The sequence below is a fragment of the Mercenaria mercenaria genome, chromosome 12 (assembly GCF_021730395.1).
Source record: "Mercenaria mercenaria strain notata chromosome 12, MADL_Memer_1, whole genome shotgun sequence".
Taxonomy (NCBI): Eukaryota; Metazoa; Mollusca; class Bivalvia; order Venerida; family Veneridae; genus Mercenaria; species Mercenaria mercenaria.
The window spans coordinates 64141530-64163970 of record NC_069372.1 but is presented as its reverse complement, the minus strand read 5'-3'; the positions used below and the strand labels follow the sequence as shown (position 1 = coordinate 64163970).

The window sequence follows — 22441 nt, the reverse complement described above, 5'->3', positions numbered from 1 at the left end:
GGGCTAACAATAATGATAAAAGCAACAGCGTTGTTGCTGTTGCTGCTGCTGATGATGATATCTGCATTTTGTGTAGTTTTACTGTGTATCATTTGTTGCATTCAGTATTGGAATTCCGGTACATTTGTACCGAGGTCTGTACTAATAATTGACCCTGTGTCACTAACAGATCCATAACGTAGAATGACAAAGCAAGAAATAGAAAAGAGTAATATTATTCCTTGCGAAATAATAATTATATTCTAAATACGTCGATAAAAATGGTTGCTATTTTCGTTTGTCTATTAAAGTTGTGTTGTGCGCATTTTTGAGACACACTCGTCCAGATCCCGCCCGCATAGCTCAGTAGGTAGAGCGTCGGTCTACGGATCGCGGGGTCGTGAGTTCGATCCTCGGGCTGGGCGTATGTTCTCCGTGACTATTTGATAAACGACATTGTGTCTGAAATCATTTGTTCTCCACCTCTGATTCATGTGGGGAAGTTGGCAGTTACTTGCGGAGAACAGGCTTGTACTGGTACAGAATCCAGGAACACTGGTTAGGTTAACTGCCCGCCGTTACATGACTGAAATACTGTTGAAAAACGGCGTTAAACACAAAACAAACAAACAAACAAAGAACGACCCCGGTAAATGACACAAATCAGTACATAAGCGGACTAAGAGATAATCAGATAGTGGGTAAAAATAAAACTGTTTTGTATTGATTACACATGCAGCCTGAGATAATCGGAAAATTGTAGTATGTTAAATGCGTGTGTTTTACCTGATATATGGTTATTTTATATAACTACTCCGTCATGAATAGATATTTTGCCATGCTTTATTGTGCATGATGAAGTCCTGGTGAAAACAGATATAACATTGCTTTTGTGTTTAGATATTTAATTGAGCTATGGAAATAGACTGGAGCCAGGAACAGAAAGATGCACGTGCAGAGTTGGCAGCCATTGAGCGCCAGCAGAAGAGAAGAGACGCTCAGCCTCTCCTGCTCTGTCGACTTATCACACGCTGGCCCGTGAAAGCATTCTGTAAGTTTTTTTTTTCTTATTTTCATGTAATATATTCTTCTCCATGATTAACCAGCAGCATAACAAGTGCTTGGCGTTATTTAAAGAAGTCATTGATTGAGATAATCTTGAACAAATTCTGGAATTGTTAATTGTTGAATTATTATAAGTTTATTGACGCAACAGTATTTCAAAATACTGAAATTTGTGCCATAACAGATTGAGTAACAACAATCTAAATGGGCAGCAGGAGCGCACGCTGGATCTTTTCATTTCATTTTGGTTCCGCCTTAGATTTTTCATTTATAGTTAAAATATCTTAAAATTTTGACAGTTATGGCCACTCCATTTCTGATGTCACTTTGTTGATTGGTATGATATTTACCCACTCATAAAAAGGTTTAATGTTTTTAGATCACCTAGATTACCTGCTAAAAAAATACATTTACAGATTTTATATTATTAAGACGATATCATGTGACACATTCCTTAAAAGTCAATCGAATACAAAATGTATGAAAAATGGGACAAGAAAAAAAACTGAAAGTGAAAAGAAGCAGACCTATGGTTTACATTGTAACAGTCTCAGGAAAAATGTGCAGCCTCGACCGGGACTCGAATCTTGGACCTTCGGCTTACCGCCAACACTACCAATTGAGCTAGCGAGGCCACCCGCTAAGAGAACCGCTACACACTTTTCCTCTCATTGCGAGACATTGACACTCAAGGCCAATGTCTGCCGTAGACTGTTAACCGAATTCAGATGCACACCCCAGCCAAACTGCTTCACCTCTAAGGGTGAACATCTCGGTAGAACCTGCAAATGTAACAAGTCTCAGGGAAAATGTGCAGCCTTGACCGGGACTCGAACCAAGGACCTTCGGCTTAGCGTGTTTGAGCTACCGAGGCCACACTATACGAGAACCACTACAACATTTATGTTTTGAAACAGTTTAGGTATTTCATCTTAGACAAAAACAAAAAATGAAAGAAAATATAAATTATGTGAAATAAAATCTTTCAAAACAGCTTGAAATTTTATCGTGGTTGTGGATAATTTATTAAGCACTTAAGCAATGATTTATTTCAATCGTTTCAATTACACTTTACGGATATTTTAGTTGATCACTCAAACGAAACATTTTAACAACTGGTGCAAAATTAGTCCTAGATTCTGATATCTGATTTTACTGCGCTAATGAAATTTTGACAGTTTTCTTCTATCTTTCAATATCCTTGCGTGTAATTGTTCAATGAGAAATTTAAAACGTAAAGTAATACTGTAATGTCGCTAGAAAAATCAAAAGTATGCAACAGAGAAAAAAACAAGACCGACATAACCTCTGCTAAACAGACACCTGACATATCCCGTAAAAGAGATATCCTGTAGAAGAGACCTATTAGATATCTCCAACTGACATTGTCTAATTGAAGAGAAACCGTTTTGGAAGAGAGTCAAGTAGTATGTCTGTAGCACCCATCAATGAGTCTCCTGCGAATGTCAAGTGTGTCACAAGACAATCTCAAGTCTATTTCTGCTCATTTGCATGAAAACTTCTAAAAGTCTGTCAATGCAATAACTAATAATAGATTCGAACGGTTAAACTTTCGTGCAATCGAAGCTACTTCATCTACCTTCAGTGATCGCATCAACACTTCGGAGGATGACAATAGCCAACATGCCCAGTTATACCTTTTCGGCGTAAATAGAAAAGTACACGACTACGTAAATGTATATATTTCGACCGATTTCGATAGGCTTTCTGAAAACACTAGACAGAACTTGTTGTTTTAATAGAAATATATATATAATTTATATTTTCTTTCATTTTTTGTTTTTGTCTAAGATGAAATACCTAAACTGTTTCAAAACATAAATGTTGTAGTGGTTCTCGTATAGTGTGGCCTCGGTATATATATATATTTGGATTTAACGTCGCACCGACACATGATAGGTCATATGGCGACTTTCCAGCTTTAATGGTGGAGGAAGACCCCAGGTGCCCCTCCGTGCATTATTTCATCACGAGCGGGCACCTGGGTAGAACCACCGACCTTCCGTAAGCCAGCTGGATGGCTTCCTCACATGAAGAATTCAACGCCCCGAGTGAGGATCAGAAATATTTTTAACGAATAATGTAGCCCATTTATACAAAAAGTCAAAACAGGAGCATATGTTATCAAAATCCTGACATAAACCTCCCGATAATGTATGCATGCTCCTTTAATGTTGATGAATTATACTAGCAAGTTTCATTCAAAGAGAACTATAAACGGATCTGAAAACGCGAGTTATTAGTTAATGCGAATGCTTGATAGAGGACGGACGAAAACCGGATGATTCACAGGTCTTTGACTATGTGGTCGGGCGGAACAAACACCATATACATTGTATTTGATCACTATGGCATATTCTGTTAGCGAATTGAACTGCTTAAAATCATTCAGTATTCAATATGACAATAAGTAAGATCAGTTCTTCTTAGGTTGGTCAAACTCAGCAGCGCTATGATTGTCAGTCTTGGCATTAACATCAACTAAAATAAATGATACTTTATTCGCAATTGTCTTGAGGAAACCCCAAGTTTCGACCGAAGTAGTACATAATACATGTACTTATACGTAGTCGTGTACATACACATTCACGCTGGAAAGGTCTATAATAGAATCGCACTAAAGTTCTTGAGAATCAATCGAACGCTGCACAGTTATGCTCTCGGCGGAACATGCTGCGTATTTCCGGTTTTGCAGCGATTGTACCGCACCCTCCTTCGTTTGAAGCCTCCCACAACGCTCACGAACCATTTCCACCTAGCATCTCTCGTGCTCAGCCAAGAGGGGACACCGACACAAGCAAATTTATTTTTTGTGTACAGTGTAATCTCACTGCTAAATATGTATCGGTCATGTGCATTCGTACTTAAAAAAAAAAAAAATTGAGCCGTGCCATGAGAAAACCAACATAGCGGCTTTGCGACCAGCATGGATCCAGACCAGCCTGCGCATCCGCGCAGTCTGGTCAGTATCCATGCTGTTCGCCAACGGTTTCTCTAATTGCAAAAGGCTTTGAAAGCGAACAGCATGGATCCTGACCAGACTGTGCGGATGCGCAGGCTGGTCTGGATCCATGCTGGTCGCAAAGCCACTATGTTGGTTATCTTATGGCACGGCTTATATTATTTTTAAGTTATATTATATATATTGTTTAATTATGAATCAATGGAGCATGAGAATTTAACAACACTGATGTGCTCGCTACTTTGAATATTCTGCCGTAACTAAATAACATTATACGTTGAAATTCAAAGGATTTTAAACAGCATGTGTATAGTCTATGTACAGCTTTTATTTATTTCTTGAGTGGTTTATTTAAACGCTTTACCCATGTATTGCTACTGTTTGTTTTGTTGTACTTTAATTTACTTCAAAGACGTATAATTTTCAGTTGTTCTTTCTAATACATTACCGTATACTGTTATTATTTATTTTACCCGTATGAAACTTTATACAAATGTTACTATATTCCGTTTGGACTATTGAGATTCATACTCCAGAAAAAGAACACATTATAGCCTATATTAAAATTTTCCAGTTGAAACGGAGTGTTTTATTTTCCTACTTAGGTGGTGCGTAGTATAGGGAATTTAATTACATTAAAGAAATGATATATTTTTTTTGTTTTTGTTTTTGGATCTACTTTCAAGATTTTATTAGTTTTGTTTCTCTTTATATGTAGATTTACAAATTATTTCAAGTCTCTGCACTGGCAGTATAAATAAAAGGTGAAAAAAGTAGTTCAACATCAGGAGCAGCACAAAAGTTATCCGTATTAATTTGTTTTGCACACTTGTAAAAAATTTTGTTACCCAATCAAATTGAAGGAAACGGTCCAATAACGAAACAAATCAAGATGATCGCTTTCCAAAATCAAAAGTCTACAATTTAAAGCATCAAGGACACATCTGTATAAACATAGAATTATAAACTTGTAAAATATAGGTTTTAATGTCTTTAAAATATTGGTCATCCGTGTGTTGAACTCCAGGATTAGGCGCAGGGACAAGACAATTCTACCTTATTGACATATGATTGCTTTATTTTTTCTGTTTAACATCTTAATGTAGTGATTGAATGTGCTAACAGGTTTCTCGCACACAAAAGACTCAGTGGTTTTATGGTTTTAATTTAGTAGTATCTGTCCTAAATCTCGTGGATAAATTTGTTGCGCACAATGAGAGGGTCGCAATGGGGTTTGTTTTCACATATAGACCTATTTTACAGAGAGCTATTTCCTTAGCAACGGGAGAAAATTTTCGCGCATGCGCACTCTACGTAGTGCAAAAAGACATAACCGCACAATATCAGTTACGTTAACGTTATATTGCATTTCAATCTGTTGGGTCAAGAATTAGTTTGTCTAATATAGTAATTATCCACCGCAAGACAAGGGAAAATATATGTAGATCTTTGCAAACCCTCAGCTGATATACTTTTACTAATAAAGTTTAAAATCACATGTTCAATCAAAGAGCTATGAAAACTAAACTGTATTTTATACTTCTTTGGTTCAATTAAAAACGTTCATCCTTTGATTTTGTATCCAATTGTATACCCAAATGGGGATCAATTCATTTCGTATTCATTCCGTATTCATACCCAGAAATCTAAGCCAATTTGCTGGCTTATTGGCGAAATTGTCTCCCTTGAAAACAGGTTATCGGGTGTATCGATTAGCCATTATCGGTCAATTTACGCCTATTGAAATATAGCAGGAGAAAAACTTTAACACATCAAATGACATCAAAAGCATCATCTGACAATATTTATTAAGTTATTGAAGTAATCTGCAATATTTGCACTTTCTTTCAATATAATTTTTAATAAAATAAAATATGATCTTCTTGCTTCCCCAAGCGTTTGAAATAAGTAACTAATTTTGATCCCGAGTCCCATTGATTTCTGTAGGAAATGACAGATTTTAAGCTTTACATGGTCTTTTAGAATGATTTATTCTTATATTTATAATCATCTCAAAACATTTATTAAGTTATTGAAGTAAACAAGAAAAGTTCATCTTTCTTTCAATGAGTTTATTTTTAAATTACTTTTATGTCTTCTTGCTTCCCTAAACGTTTGAATATCACTGATTTTACTAATTTGGAAAATTTTGCCCGTCACAGTACACGTGTACTGATGACACCGGATAAACTGAATTAGATAGACATATGTGTCAATCTAATTCCGTGTTTAATGTCATTACTTTGCCAGATTAAATAAAAATAAAGTTATTTCAAATTACGTGTTTAAATAAAAATATTCCATTTTTTAATTCATTTAATGCCATTTTCACAACTAGAATTATTTATTGCATTAAAACGTATTAACATAAAGTTGATTAACATATAGAACTACATGTTCATATTTAAACTTGAATATTGTACATGTAAATATAACAAGTCCATTGGGTCGGGTGTAAATTTCATGTTTCTTGTTTGTAAGTATTATAATATTGTTGTTAAAAATTTCTTATCTTATCTTTTTGTAATGATTATGTATGTATGATAAAGTCAAATAACGTGTTTGACAATAGTTAACCGAATGCTGACATATTTCTGTTTATTACCGTTACTAATTGGATTAGTGTCTGTTTGTCTGACATGCCCCGCGGCCTAAAGGGACAATTATTACGGCTCTTGCATAAACGCTTTAAAGTTAAAATCTAAATTATGGATATGGATATCGAGTTATAAATTTTGATAATTTATCTTACAGTTCAAAATCCAAATTCACATTATTGTAAAGTAAAATGCATTTATAGGCCACGGATCCATAATATTTAAAAAAAATTGAATTGAAAAGACACATTTTCAAGGAGACCCGAAATACACATATATTTCGCCCTCATAAAGATATTTTAAAAATTAAAGGGACAATCCTCCAGATCGTTCGACAACAAGAAAATATACTTTTATAGATATCTGGAAATAAATGCTATATTTCTTAAAAAGGCTTTAAAACTTAATTACTGACAAAGTTTAACTATATATTACGGAAATACTTGAGAATTTGCTGTTTTTCTACTTTATATGATGAAAATCGAAAAGCGATTGTAACGCTTTACTCAAGGTAAACTGTCTCGATTATAAGAAAATCTATATTTTGAAGTCATAATTCACTTATTCCGCTATAGCGCTATTGGTTTCGACGAAATGTTTTAGACACAAAAACACATCTTCTAGTATTAACAAACTTCAATTTGAGAGAATGATTATTTTTAGCCAAATCTGGAGGTCATTAAATACATATTTTAAAAATACGTTGAGTAATGGGAATTATATGCTTCCTGACAATTTTTAAAGACATTCCAGATTACCATTCAAAATCACCAATTTGAAGAAATAAGAATGTTATGTATATCAGGTAATAAACATGTACGTCGATCTAATTCCGTCTGTGTCAAATAAGGTTAAAACTGTTATTTTAAATTACATGTTTGAATAAAAATATTTAAATTTCAAAAAAATATTTTTTTTAATTAATTAACTTTTAATTTATGATTCACATATATTTTGCCCTTAAAAGATGTAACCAAAAGTTTAAATACATATCTAAAATGGGAATATCCTTCCCGGCTCTCAATTTTGAAACAAAAACCCGATTATCATTCAAAATCACCAATTTGAGGAATACACTGCAAATTGCCTCGGGCAAGGTATAAACTCCGCTTGTGTAAAAAGTTTCACAATGTTGTCGCAAAACCCCTAATTAACAAAACCAGTGTAAGGTCAAGATTATCAAGATAAGAGAGATTAACAAAAGTCGATACTCGCATTAAGATGGTATAAAGGGAAACAACCAAATTTAACCGATCTGGCTTAATAATCAAGGGACAATACTCTTCAAAACACGGTCTCATTTCTGGACATGCAAAAAATTATATTTATCTAAAAATTGTTATTCATTTTTTTTAGATCTATATCAAAGTGATTCAGATGATGAAGCAGCGGTCAGATTTAATAGAGAAGGGAAGGGGGGGGGGGGGGGGGGGGGGGGGCGGTATCTGTTTTTAAACCGGCGATGTTCCTATTCTTTGCGGAATTCAAGTTTATCATAATTTTCTATGAATTTACAGGTAATGAGTGCGCACGATACATTTCCGATATGAAAATGGCCCAGCATGTAAACATGAGGGATAAAAAAATAGAAATTTATATTAGGTATTTTCCTTCAGTATGTAGTTATAGTCCTTGATTTGATTCATATCTTATGAATTTAGATTTTTCATAACTACGCTTTCAGCGTTATAAAACGACCATGTTAAACACTTTTTCATACCAAATATTTCGCTTTGGTTTGAATGATACACGTGCTTTTTAATGAACATGTATATAAATGTGTGTCATGACATGAAAAATTAACAAATAAGTAAAATAGAATGAAGCAAACAAAATAAATACAAAAGACGAAGTAAAAAAGACCTGCAAAAATAGAATTAGTAAAAATTATTTTAAAAAGAAGGGCTCGAACCTACTTCATACAAATATAAAAGAATAGAGGTTCGACACACTATCCATTAGGCTACAAATCTATATTTAAGAATACTACAATATACCAATCATAACACCACTTATCGGATGTATTAATGGATCGCGATAATTTTGTTTTAACGGTACTTGGTAAAAACCAAAAGCAGGGAAAGTAGTTGTAGTATTCTTAACTCTAAATACGATGCGTTATACCATAGCAGATTTGTAGTGTAGTGGATAGTGTGTCGGACCGCTATTCTTTTTATGTTTGTATGGTGTAGGTTCGAGCCCTTCATTTTTATTAACCTTTCTAATGTTTTTAACGATCGCAACTTTGGTTTCATTTTCCTTGCAAGAGTTTTCTTTATTCATTTTGCAATGTTAATAGATTTAATGTCTGTTCTAATATGAGATCCTCTAAAAATGTCAATAAGTACTCAGTATAAGTGCACGAGAAAAGCATGGTTCAAATAGTTTTACCTGTATTCCTTCTCTAGGAAAAAAATGCTGGAAAAATAAAAAAAATCAGCCTGACCTGTATTCGAACCAGCACGTAAGCTTACAAATCATATGTGTTAACAACCAGACCACGCCGCAACTTACATCGGTTTTGCGATATAAGATATTTGTCATATAATGTGTCCACCTGATTCCCTATTTCATCGTTATGGGTTGATCTGGTATTAGTAAATAAAGGCCACAGTTATCGCGTTTTGTTAATAATTGTTTTTTCCTGTGCCACAATTTAATCTCTTGGTACATTTTGACTTCTTCAGGAGTAAGCCATGTCTGATTTTTTTAGGTAGAATTTTATAAAAATTGATGTTTTACTTGCGACATAGAACGACAAGAAGAAAGCATTTATATGCAGCATCCAGATATCTCTAAAATATATTTTAACCAGTGGACCTACAGAGTTATTGATGTTTCTTACTTGTCCTTTCACTTTCCGGGAAAACTCTTTTCTAATATTAAGGTCGGACTTTGAAGCGTGATTTTTATATCATATCTTAAAGATAATTTACTGTAAATCTCGAAAGTTGTCCGCCGCCAGCGGCGCAATTCCATTGAAACGGAAGAACGAGTGGTGCTCAAATTATGTGATTAGCAGCTATTATAGTTTCATGGAAACAATTTCTGATAACAATCTAATATCCCTTGTGCATGATAACTTTAAATTTGAGGTCCTAAGCTCTTTATATTTTTCATTTTTTTTTCATTTTTCTATTTCAGTATTGACTTTGCTTGGACACCTTTCTATGATTGGAATTTCCGGGATTCTTTATCTGTCCGGGTACGACATCTTGCCTTTATTCCTGGATGACGTCCCGATGCGTCTTGTCAATGAGCCATGGGACGCCAGATGGTTCGCATGGGTAGACAGAACCAAGTATGACGGCTATTACACGCGCGGTGGTACAAGTGCAGGTTTTAGAACTTCGGAAAATTGGTACAGTGCCATAGACATGTATTTCGAAGATGTTGAAGGAGATAATATTTACACAAAGGAATCATTGTTGAAAATGAAACAAATTGAAGACGATTTAATGAATGCGAAAGATTATGACAAGTTTTGCAAATTGGATGCCCAAACACGGCAATGTGTTAAACCACTATCTGTGCTTCGGTACTTTGACGGAACGTTTCTAAATATAAGCTCTGTTTTTAATGACGAAAACTATGACAATATTACAGAAGTACTGCATGAAGCTTCAACAAACAACATGACGAGGGACGATTTTAGGTTCTTCCTTGCCAATACACACGAGGTTTCACAGAACGGAGTTAAGTCAAAGATGACACGGTCAATTTTCTCGTTCGGAATACCGCACGAGACATTTAGTTCCACTGATTTAGAAATGGAATCTGAAACATACGCCGGGGAAAACATGATACCTATTCTTGAAAAATATGATGAAGTGGATGAATTTAAATTTTCATACCGTTCCGAAGCCTTGTGGATGTACAGTGCCAGGAACCAAGCAATGAAAGACGTACTGTGGGCGGGGGCCAGTATGGCTTTTATATTTCTTGTTATACTGCTACATACCAGGTCACTATGGATAGCAGGATTTGCAATTCTAAGCATATTTGCTAGTTTCTTTACAGGGAACTTGATATATAACCTTGTCATTCGTTTCGAATACATTGGCTACTTTCATATTCTGTCGTTATTCATAATTCTCGGAATAGGGGCAGACAATGTGTTTGTGTTTTATGATATATGGCGGAATACAGCATGCGATGAATATCTGTCCGTCGCTCATAGATTGTCAGACTGTTATAAAAGGTCGGTTTTCAGTATGTTGATTACCTCCTTTACAACAGCCGTGGCCTTTCTATCAAGCGCAATCACACCCTTGCTGGGAACTAGGTCGTTTGGTTTGTTTTCAGCACTAGTTGTTGTGGTCAACTATCTGTCAGTCATACTCTATTTCCCGACAGTAGTTATTATGTATCACACTTACTTCGAAAAGGCCACATGGCCGTGTTGTTACCCTTGTCTAAAGCGCTCTGAATCAGCAGACGACAATCAGAACAACAAAAAAGAATCTCCTTATCACATCAGCAAGAAAACACGTGCGAAACCAAATGGTGAATCTGATATAATGGAGGAAGATACTGCAGACGAAATATTCGCTTCAAGACTAAACCCAGTATATGAACCCGAATACAATGTAAGAACAGATTCCCACGGGTCGCATTATTACAACTATCCAGTGACGAAAGTTGACCGTTCGAGAATATCTTCTAACGGTAAATCTTCTCAAAATGGATATCAGTTATATGAAGGAAATCCAAGAAACGGTCGTCGGAGACCAGTGAGCAATGATCCTATGTATGCTCACAACTATAAGTATCCTCGCGAACAGCCTGAAAGAAATGGTGATGTACGAATGAAAAGTCCTTCACAGCAAGACGTTTTCCCGGAGAGACAATCTCTTAAACTTAACCAGACATTATCGGCAAACAAGGACGGAAAATCGAGAGAAATGAACAGGAAGCGGAAAAAGAAGTCCTCATTTGTTCGTTTCTTCCGGAATTACTATTTCCGGTTTGTCACGCACAAGTTTGCAAGATGGGTGATACTTCTGGTACTAGCGGGAGTGTTGGCTTTCTTTATATACCAGGCGTCTATGATTGAACCCGATAACGAACTGGTAATATATTCATTTCTAGTTTTTTTATGTATATTTCATTTCCATGAAAATTATAAATGATAATTTGAAAAGGTATTTTTGTATTTTGGCATTTTCGAAATCAATATGTGTAACGACTGATTTAATGATACGGAAGAAAACTGATACATGACTAACCTCTAGATTTTGATTGTTGTCTTAATCTTTTAATATTTTCAAGCATTACCAGATGACATCTCATTATTGACAACTTTATTTCAGTTCAATATATTACCAGACGACCACCCGTACATGAGTGCCTACAGGCATAAACTGTACTCGTTCGTGACCAGTTTCGGACAAGGAAACGCATTATTATCTATCTATTTCAGTTCAATATATTACCAGACGACCACCCGTACATGAGTGCCTACAGGCATACACTGTACTCGTTCGTGACCAGCTTCGGGCAAGGAAACGCATTATTATCTGTTCATCTTCTGTTCGGTGTGAAACCAAACGACATATCAGTCTGTCATTTTTCAGACCCCGTATGCTTTGGAAAGCAAGAATGGGATCCAGAATTTAATCCAAACACTGAGGAGGCCCAAAAGGCATTGCTAGTATGTTTGTGTTTGTTTTCTTTTTTTTTTCTTATATATAAAGTATTTAGTAGATCGTATTACGATTGAAATCTTTTGTCATTGTGTCGCCGCGGCAGAACGAAATAAAGAAATGGCAGACATCAGCAACCATATGTACTAACACATTTTAAATCCCTTCACAAAGCGTGACATTGATATTGGATCTACTGATCTTTCAGCGTCATGTTACAAGCTGCGAGAGCGGATCAAAACGGTAAAATGTCCCCAGTTTAAGACTATGTGAGATTATTGTTGTATCATTTATAATATTTTAAGAGCTATAAAATACATAGACCGACATGGACAATGATTTTATTTACTCACACAAAAGTGAAGAGTGGTTAATTATGCATTATTCATGTTCTGCCACATTGTCTATATTGTTCTTTCAGGATTATTTAAGGCCTGATATAAAGTAGAATGTTAGGTTTGGTTTCTTTGTTTTGTTAAACTTTAAACACCGATGCAGGTTAAGTCGTTTAAAGCCTTTCCAATTTTAAAGTTGAGGGAGTATCTGCACGTAGTCCCTGACGCCTCAATTTTCGACGCTACTGCTCCATTGTTGTCCTATAGATTATGAAAGGCCCGGTCTTATTTCTTATCTCATTTTGTTTTTCAAAGTTTGACAGAATGAGTCAGCGTAATATTATAAACTCTCGTAAATGTCGTTTTGTCCTGAAATGATACCAGAAATTAAGGTGAAATGTATTTAAGTTATTTCGTTTTTAACAACTGTTTTATGCTAAACAAGTAACACGATCTTTTATTTAGGGATTATGCGAGACATTACGAACTATTTCTAGTGCGGAAGCGGACGAATTACGCATACAGAAAAATTCTATCACTGGAGAATACAACATCAAATGTTTCATGGACAATCTGCAGACATTTCTAGAGGTAGTATTTGGTGATAAATTCATAATTTGCACTTTCTGTCTTTGTTAGTCGCCATTCCCTTGTGTCTAGTACATTAATCCAGAATTCCAAATAAATGATAGTTGTTTGATAATTCTCTATTATCACTTAAACAAAGTGGATATGTTCAAGACTGGTTGACAAAGCAGCTTTAAAGAAATTTTAACAAACATGTACTGCGAAACCGATGCAAATTCAGTTTAAATCATTTTGCATCAATGATTACTATGTTCCTCATTTACGGAAAATACATAATATGGTATTTGATACGTTTTAACCCTATCACAAGAAGTAGGATCACGGCGGTATTATTGTAAACTTGCCAGAGTGAATTTTTAAAACGTCGTCTGAACTATATATGATTTCGCAAAAAAATACCACTAGGTAACTTTATACTGAATAACAAAGGCCACCATATTGGTCCAATTCCTATTAAAAAGTTAAAAACGTTGATAAACAGGTTGTCTTTACAATATGCGTTTGCTGTTTGCTTTTGTCCTGAGAACCTTCTTTGTGTAAATTTTGGTAACCCCTTCGCAGTATACTTTTTATGCCCCCGAAGGGAGGCATATAGTTTTTGAACCGTCTGTCTGTCTGTCAGTCTGTCCGCATTTTTCGTGTCCGGTCCATATCTTTGTCATCGATGGATGGATTTTCAAATAACTTGGCATGAATGTGTACCACAGTAAGACGACGTGTCGCGCGCAAGACCCAGGTCCGTAGCTCAAAGGTCAAGGTCACACTTAGACATTAAAGTATAGTGCATTGATGGGCGTGTCCGGTCCATATCTTTGTCATCGATGGATGGATTTTCAAATAACTTGGCATGAATATGTACCACAGTAAGACGACGTGTCACGCGCAAGACCCAGGTCTGTAGCTCAAAGGTCAAGGTCACACTTAGACATTAAGGGATAGTGCATTGATGGGCGTGTCCGGTCCATATCTTTGTCATCGATGGATGAATTTTCAAATAACTTGGCATAATGTTTACCACAGTAAGACGACGTGTCGCGCGCAAGACCCAGGTCCGTACCTCAAAGGTCAAGGTCACACTTAGACGTTAAAGGTCATTTTTCATGATAGTGCATTGATGGGCGTGTCCGGTCCATATCTTTGTCATCGATGGATGGATTTTTAAATAACTTGGCATGAATGTGTACCACAGTAAGATGAGGTGTCGCGCGCAAGACCCAGGTCCGTAGCTCAAAGGTCAAGGTCACACTTAGACATTAGGGGATAGTGCATTGATGGGCTTGTCCGGTCCATATCTTTGTCATCGATGGATGAATTTTCAAATAACTTGGCATGAATGTGTACCACAGTAAGACGACGTGTCGCGCGCAAGACCCAGGTCGTACCTTAAAGGTCAAGGTCACACTTAGACATTAAGGGATAGTGCATTGATGGGCGTGTCCGGTCCATATCTTTGTCATCGATGGATGAATTTTCAAATAACTTGGCATAATGTTTACCACAGTAAGACGACGTGTCGCGCGCAAGACCCAGGTCCGTACCTCAAAGGTCAAGGTCACACTTAGACGTTAAAGGTCATTTTTCATGATAGTGCATTGATGGGCGTGTCCGGTCCATATCTTTGTCATTTATGCATGGATTTTAAAATAACTACGCATGAATGTGTGACACAGTAAGACGACGTGTCGCGCGCAAGACCCAGCTCCGTAGGTCAAAGGTCCTAAACTCTAACATCGGCCATAACTATTCATTTAAAGTGCCATCGGGGGCATGTGTCATCCTATGGAGACAGCTCTTGTTGAAGTTATTTTTGAGAACAGGAGGTAACGTGACGTTGTAGTTACGGACAAAGAGCAACATCTTTCTGTAAACTTTAAAATTTACAACACCTGTATCATAGGCCTGTATATATTTATAAAGAGATATAACATGTTTGATTACCCCACCCCCCAGGAGGAATAACAGAGGGATGGTACAAACTGGAGTCTACCGTTCACCAAAGAAAAAGTTGACAGTTTTACCGCCACAAGACCTCAGTTCTTCAACGCCAGTGTTTTCTCAGCCGAATACAATAACAATCTAGAAGTAAGTGAAAATGTACCTGTCCCTCTTTTTCCTTTTATTATGGATGCATAATTTATCTTTCAGTTAGTTCATGTTTTGCATTAAGCTATGAATGCTATTTTAAGGATGTTGAGATCATTGGTTACTTAAGGTTCTTTTAACAGCAAAATATAAGTTTCCTTAACACCAAGTCTGACTCCAGTAAGTCTTTATACCAGTCTATAAAACGCGGGATAAGTGTTTATCAAAATTTAAAACATGTTCTTTTTAGATTCCAATATCATACTGGCTGACCAACAGATACACCGGGGATTACACAAACGATTTCAAAATATTTGACTCGTTGATCGGAGAGGAACTTGGACCCTTCAGCGCAAGTGTCAACAATAATAAAGGTTCAAGACATGCTATTTCATTTCATTGTTTTTTTTAAACTTCCGAGTCACTTTAGAATTCTTACCATGAATTCTCAATTTTTCGTTAGAGTGCTTTACAATAAGTGTTAATCGTTAATCAAGCATTAGATAATTTGATGGAACAAAACTAATCAGCAGCAGTTGAAAGAGTTCTATTCTTTTTATTTTCATCAACAGAAATCATGTATGGAAACAATTTGAAGTTTGTAGCAGTTTCTGTGGGTACGGACATACAGGCAATGCTTCTTGGTTACAAGGATGGTGACATTATAATGGAAAAATGGGAACAATTTCTAAACACACAGGTAGTGATTTCTCGCATCATAAGAAATCATATTTGTTATCTTTTCTTGCATTTCTTATATGAAAGACTTTGCAATTTTGGTTCGAATATTGACAAACTTTTCGTAACTTAAACTTCCTAACTATATAGTTTTAGGAATAAGGTCAGTAATTCGGTCGAAAATGTGCTTCCGTGGTGTAGTCGAAAGAAGTCCATAATAAATTGATCCTAATTTTCCCATTTTTTGCGCAAATTCGTGTAGAAAGAGTGCTTTAATCACCATTTTTCACTACTAGAATACATTCTGCATGAAATGAGACGGTTTTCATGTTCATACACCCCACATGGCAAGTTTTGCAGATCGAAACCGGAAGTAGGTGTTTATTGCGCGGATGAGAGCAAATATGCGCCATTTTTAGGGTAGCAGACCACAACTGATTGGCATTTCACTAGGAACTACATGACCCCCTATTTTCTTTTCATTTTTTCGTTAATTTGTGACAGAACTTTCATGAAAAATAGGTGTAGGAAAAAGTGATGTTCTCTAAAGATACGTAAAGACGACCTGAACTTGTCGTTTTTTATATGAAACAAAGAAGGATTTGATTTACTGACCTTTAACCTTTAACGATACATGGGACAAGTACGTTTTCTTGCAGTTATGTTCATTTGTTTATCATTCGCTGTGTAATTCGTGTGTTTAGGTGCTATATACTTAAAACACTGTAGAGCTCACATTTTCATAAAGTATTTGTCGTTATGTTTGCCGAAAAGGGGTCCAGTGCAGATTCTAAACTGGCTTATTTGAAGTCAAAAGCTAGGTTACTAGGTAAACCACACACACGCGCGCGCAATCACGCACGCACGCACACACACTGGAGACTATATTTTCTAATTAATCTTCATTAAACTTTATGAAATCTGTGTCGAGTTTAGAAACGGGTTACCTAGGGTCAAATGTAAGGTCACTAATTCAGAGTAATGCCCCTTTGTAACTTAGAGGTTTATAAAGTTTTACCTGGCAAAGCTATAATTCAGAGTCAAGCACTGAGGAAAGTCGAGCGTGACTAACGGACAGCTCTTGTTTTCACCGGCTGATCGAAATGATTTCATGAAAGCAAATTTAAATGGTCAAGTTTAAATCTGGGTCATTTCAAGTCTTAAACTATGTCATCAGGGTAAATCTTAGAGAACACTTGATAACTGTCCAGACCAAAAAAAATCTGCTGGATATTGAAGAATCTTTGCCACAATGTTTTTCTCATGAAATCTATGTTATGTTCTAATTTTGGTTAACTGAGGTAAAACATTAGTTCAATTGGTCGATTTAAGAAAACAAGCAATTTTGTTTACATATTTGAGGTAACATTTTTTATTTTACCTTCATAATATTTTTTTTTTTTGCTATGAAATTACGAGATTCTTTTCAGTCTGATACTTCAGTAATGTTTCTTGTGAGAATAATTTAGAATTTCCACCGCTTCATGAGTAATTACAGCATCCATTATTCCTGACCGATCTCTCACACACTATCGTATATATATTTTAGCTGAGAAAAATGCCTAAAGAACTGAAAACTGGCTTTCAAATTTCATCACATGAACGTTGGGTGTGGATAACAAGACAAAGGGTAAGCTTAACTTCACATCAATGAACTGAATTACAAACCATAAGGAGATCACAAACATTTTAAATTCCTACTTTTTTATGTTTTTAATTAAAACGTCTGTTAAAAAAAGTGGATTATGGGCATTCCGGAGTCACGACTGTTATTTGATGCCGGACAGACCCTGAAACCGAACGAAACAGAAATTCTTTAATAAAACTTCAGCTTAAAATAGAACGGCACTCATTGATAATAAAGGAGATGTGGCGGCTCTTTGATGTGACCTTTCATTCATCATATTCTACAATATCATCGTATTTAGTAGCGTTATTTGTTATTTGTTCAGTTTATTTAGAATTACGAGTATAAAAATGGCATCATACATGTAATTGGTCCGGCGTTTAATAAATGTTAAATTAATAGTTTTCTGACTCTTAACATTTCACGATGTCACCAATGGCTTGAAAAGTATTTTTACCTTAAAATTACTTGTTACCACTGAAATAATATTTCATTGCTTTTCTACACTCACGTGTATTTAGACCATTGATACTTTATATTGACAAAAGATAAGAAACATTGTATGTATCTTCAAGGTATCATATTTTGTATCTCATTTGCTCAGCCTCAGTTGATTTCTTTCAGAGATAGACGATACGGTACTAAATGTATGTCAGAAGAGATTTCACAGTCACGGAGTTGTACAATATTCATTTGCGCATCGCATAGCACATTCTGTAAAATCTAATTATTTACTTTCAGTTACTTGTAAATAATGCTATCTACGGCATCGTTATTGGGCTGTGCCTCGCCTGTCCTATTTTGATCATTGCTACTGGAAACTTGATCACTGGACTACTTGCTACATTTTCCCTTTGTTGTACTACTGTATGTGTGGTAGGGGTCATTGTGTTAGGAGGCTGGAAACTTGGGGTACGTACTTTAAATTGCTTACGAGTATATAGATTTGTCATAAAATCGCTTTTTATAATAACTATTTTCATAGAATCATTCTGCAGCAGAGATGAATGTTTGACCAATGTGGTGGATAGGAGGCACAGTTTGGGAAAATCTGAATGTAATAATAATGCTTTAAGTAAATTAAACAAAAACGAAAAGAAAACATTAAACATTTTCTTGGGACAGTCTTACCTGTGTATTTGTATTTGTAGATGATCGAGGCGATGAATATGTGCATGGTAGTAGGGTTATCTGTGGACTATGTTGTTCATCTTGCGGAGGGATACACGCTCTCGCTACATCAGGATCGGTTGTCACGTGTTCGAGATATGCTGGATTTAATGGGGGTATCTGTATTTTTTGGAGCCTGCACAACCCTTGGTGCATCAATTTTTATGTTATTCACAGTTCTTTCGTTCTTTACACAATTTGCGACATTTTTACTTTCAACTATAGGATTTTCATTGTTGTTTTCAATGGGGCTTTTTGTTACGCTTCTCGGGATTTTTGGACCGGAAGGAGAAACAGGAAATGTAATAGCTATTTTCAGACGAATTTGTAATCATAGAAGAGAGCGTCGTCGCAGCCGGAGGGAACGCAGAAAATAAATGTTTGATATTTCAAAGATGAAGTCTTTTATTTAGGAGTAATCCATGACAGTAACGTTATCATATGTATATCTTGTATCCTCAAGGAGCTAAATTGTATTGAACATCGATAATACGTTTCAAAACAAACCAGCAATGATAAGTAGTACTTGAAAAACTCTTTGTTAATGTCAGTTTATTTGATTTTCATATGAGACTACGTGTTTGCAGTGAACTAAAGAGAAAATACACACAGTTAAGATTAATACCATTTAATTTGGATGAAGTTAATACAATACTATCAAATTGAATATAGAAATCAATTTGTCCTTTGCAACTGTTGTCAAACATTTATAATGCAATTTGTGTGATATTCCATCTAGCTGTTATAAGAATATTACAACGGCAAAAGTGTTGCACCAAACAGTCCTAGTGCTCACCCATGAAATTTGCACATACTTGATCCATGTCTTTTCTTAGAAACACCATGCATGTTGATGCATTAGAACAAACAGTTAACCAGATATATAGGCAGTTTCATTATTCACTGAATGAACCTTATAAAATAACATTTTGTCCTGTGTAACCTAGAAATCATGTCAGCCTTGCCGTTGTTTTGTTGATGTTATAATTATAGAAGTATTTTATGACTTGTTCATTATTTGCACACGCTTCGAGGTTCATGGCAAACTTTACAAATTTCAGTTATAAGTAATTATTGAGGTTCATTTCAAACTTTTCGAATTTCAGTTGTAAGTAATTGTATGTCAAAGATTAAAGCTAAGTAATTAAGCATTCATGGAAGTATTTAATAAAGCACACGTTGAGTTTGGTAACTATGTAAAATGGCGTCTTCTGTGTTAATTACGCAGTAAAATAGTAAGGTAAAATAGTTGGAATTATGCAGTTTAATAATTTTGACAGAAGTGGTATAATAATGAGTTAAGAATTACGCTACAAACCTGTTTAATTTATTACATTATTTACAATAAGTGTAATATACAATTATCCATGTACACCTTGGCGAAGTGTCGCTACAAATCATTTTGTTTACATTGTTTATATCATACGTAATGTTTTATTAACATAATCTGTATATTACATATACAGTGGATATTGCGGTTGAACTTAATAAAAAAAGTTTATTTTCGTCAACATAAAATCAACTACATCGACCAGAAAAAATTATTAGAATTGTTTGTGGTTCTTTCTAACTAACTAATTATTGCGTGATAATTCTGTTCATAAAAATCCGCTTGTGGCTTTTTCCGGTATATGTATTAATCTAAACTCACTGAGTTTTTATTGTTTTAAATGTCCCGCCTTGCTAACGCAAAGATGTAGACCTAACAGGCTGTTTTTAATCTGGGGCGGTGTGACTTAATTGACATCTGTACTACAGACAATGGTGTAACAACAAGTACAAATAAACAAGTACATTGTATTGTAAATTCATTCTCAGTAAATAATCATTTTAATTTGTACTCGTCATCTTTCTAGTTATTTACAGACACTAACTTTCTTTTCTGAACACCCATAGGTAATTATAATCGTGTCTTTATGCGAAAAAATTAACATGTGACTGATATGAGATTTTTTGAAGATGGTGATTTAATTTGTCTTGTTTGTTTTGGGGACTTTGGTAATGTACAAGTGACAGGCTACCTAGTAAGCTATCGGTAAAAAATTGCCAAAGTTGCTGGATTTGGTATTAATAATTAACAAACAGCTTTATGATGCTCACTTTTCATTTTTAATATACCGTCAACTTTCCTCTCGCCCTGTGATCAAACGTAAGGTTTCTGGACATATGAGCGACCCTTCCGAAGGAATTTAAGTACATAAATGTTAGGTTTTTGAAGAATGGTATTTAAAGAGACAAAGTATCTTCCAGTTCCAAAAACGTCCCTGGTTCTTGTGCGTGTAGATACTTATAATGACGAATTTAATGTATCTGCAATAACTTTAATGCTGATGTAGCGAAACTGCATTATCACATTCCATTAATAGGTAGAATAGATGTTTAATTTGTGCTGGGTTTAGAATCACAATGACACAATTCATGTCCTATGGTGATTTTTCCAGCTTTAGTTTGTTGAGGAATACTCAAGGTTTCTTTCGGACATATACAGACATCTGGGTGGAACCACCGACCTTCCGTCAGCAAGCTGAACGGCATGCTTACATGAAAAATTCTACACGACAAGCGTGATTTCATACCCTCTTCGGTGGCAAGTGAGTTGAAGTCAGCGACCATTGCCAATCGGCCATGGAGACCACCTCTTGGCCAAGGAGACCACTACTTGCAGCGTAGTCTACCATTCGGCCACGGAGCCCACCACTCGGCCATAGAAATTATCACTCGTCTTTACATAACATAGTAAAGGGGTCTATTTCACAAAAACTCATAAGATTTATCCCAAGTTCTCCCCTTAGTATGAACTTTTAAAATACATTTATTTCATAGAATATAACTTGTATCTTATCTTATTTTTGGCCCAGATTCTAAGAATAGCCGAATAGTTAAAACGAATCTGCTAAAAAATAATGTATCGTGAAACACCTTACTCCTAAGTTCTAAGTTTGTCCTTCCTAAGTTGGTAAGTAGGTTTCGTGAAATTGGCCCCAGAACAAATAATGAAGAGAGACCATGTACCGAAAATATGTTCCTCCCTTATACAGCAGCTCAGTGTTCACCTAAGTAAAGAGGCAATGATTCGAAAATATTATGCTCACAGTATAGCATAAAATAACATAACAATAAATTGCACTTCCTATACAAAATGTTCACGTGTAGAGACATTTATTTATTTATTTATTTGGGTTTTACGGCGCACCAACACAGTATAGGTTGACTTTGATCGTCAATATTTTAATATATAACACCAGAAATCAATCTTTGTATTATTCTTAAAATTTTGACTTGTTAGCCTAGTAAATATGTGTCGAATATATACTGGACAGTAAAGAAATTTTCAATTTCTTCAACATATTGAATGGAGTAATATTATTATTTCTTAAACAAATAAACAAGAGGGCCAAGATGGCCCTAGGTCGCTCACCTGAGAAACACACCACAATACACCATAACAGTGTAAACATGTTTGACCTAGTGATTTCATGGAAAAAAAGATTCTGACCAATTATCATTAAAATAGGAGCAAAAACAAGGATTTTCTTTGATTTGACCTAGTGACCTAGTTTTTGACCCCAGATGTCCCATATTCGAACTTGACCTAGATTTCATCAAGGCTATCATTCTGACCAAATTTTATGAAGATCAATTGAAAAATACAGCCTCTATCGCATACACAAGGTTTTTCTTTGATTTGACCT

General features: G+C 35.4%; 1 protein-coding gene across 1 annotated transcript; it reads left to right on the top strand.

Annotated features, from left to right (window-relative positions):
- The first annotated feature begins 677 nt into the window (after window positions 1-677).
- On the top strand, window positions 678-20589 carry LOC123533803 (uncharacterized). The gene is made up of 10 exons (XM_045315682.2): window positions 678-1030; window positions 9769-11696; window positions 12047-12277; window positions 13070-13195; window positions 15143-15274; window positions 15525-15648; window positions 15847-15974; window positions 17502-17582; window positions 18321-18491; window positions 18731-20589. Exons 1-5 carry the CDS (start codon window positions 895-897, stop codon window positions 15149-15151), a joined length of 2430 nt encoding a protein of 809 aa, XP_045171617.2. The 5' UTR covers window positions 678-894; the 3' UTR covers window positions 15152-15274; window positions 15525-15648; window positions 15847-15974; window positions 17502-17582; window positions 18321-18491; window positions 18731-20589.
- Window positions 20590-22441: the final 1852 nt, after the last annotated feature.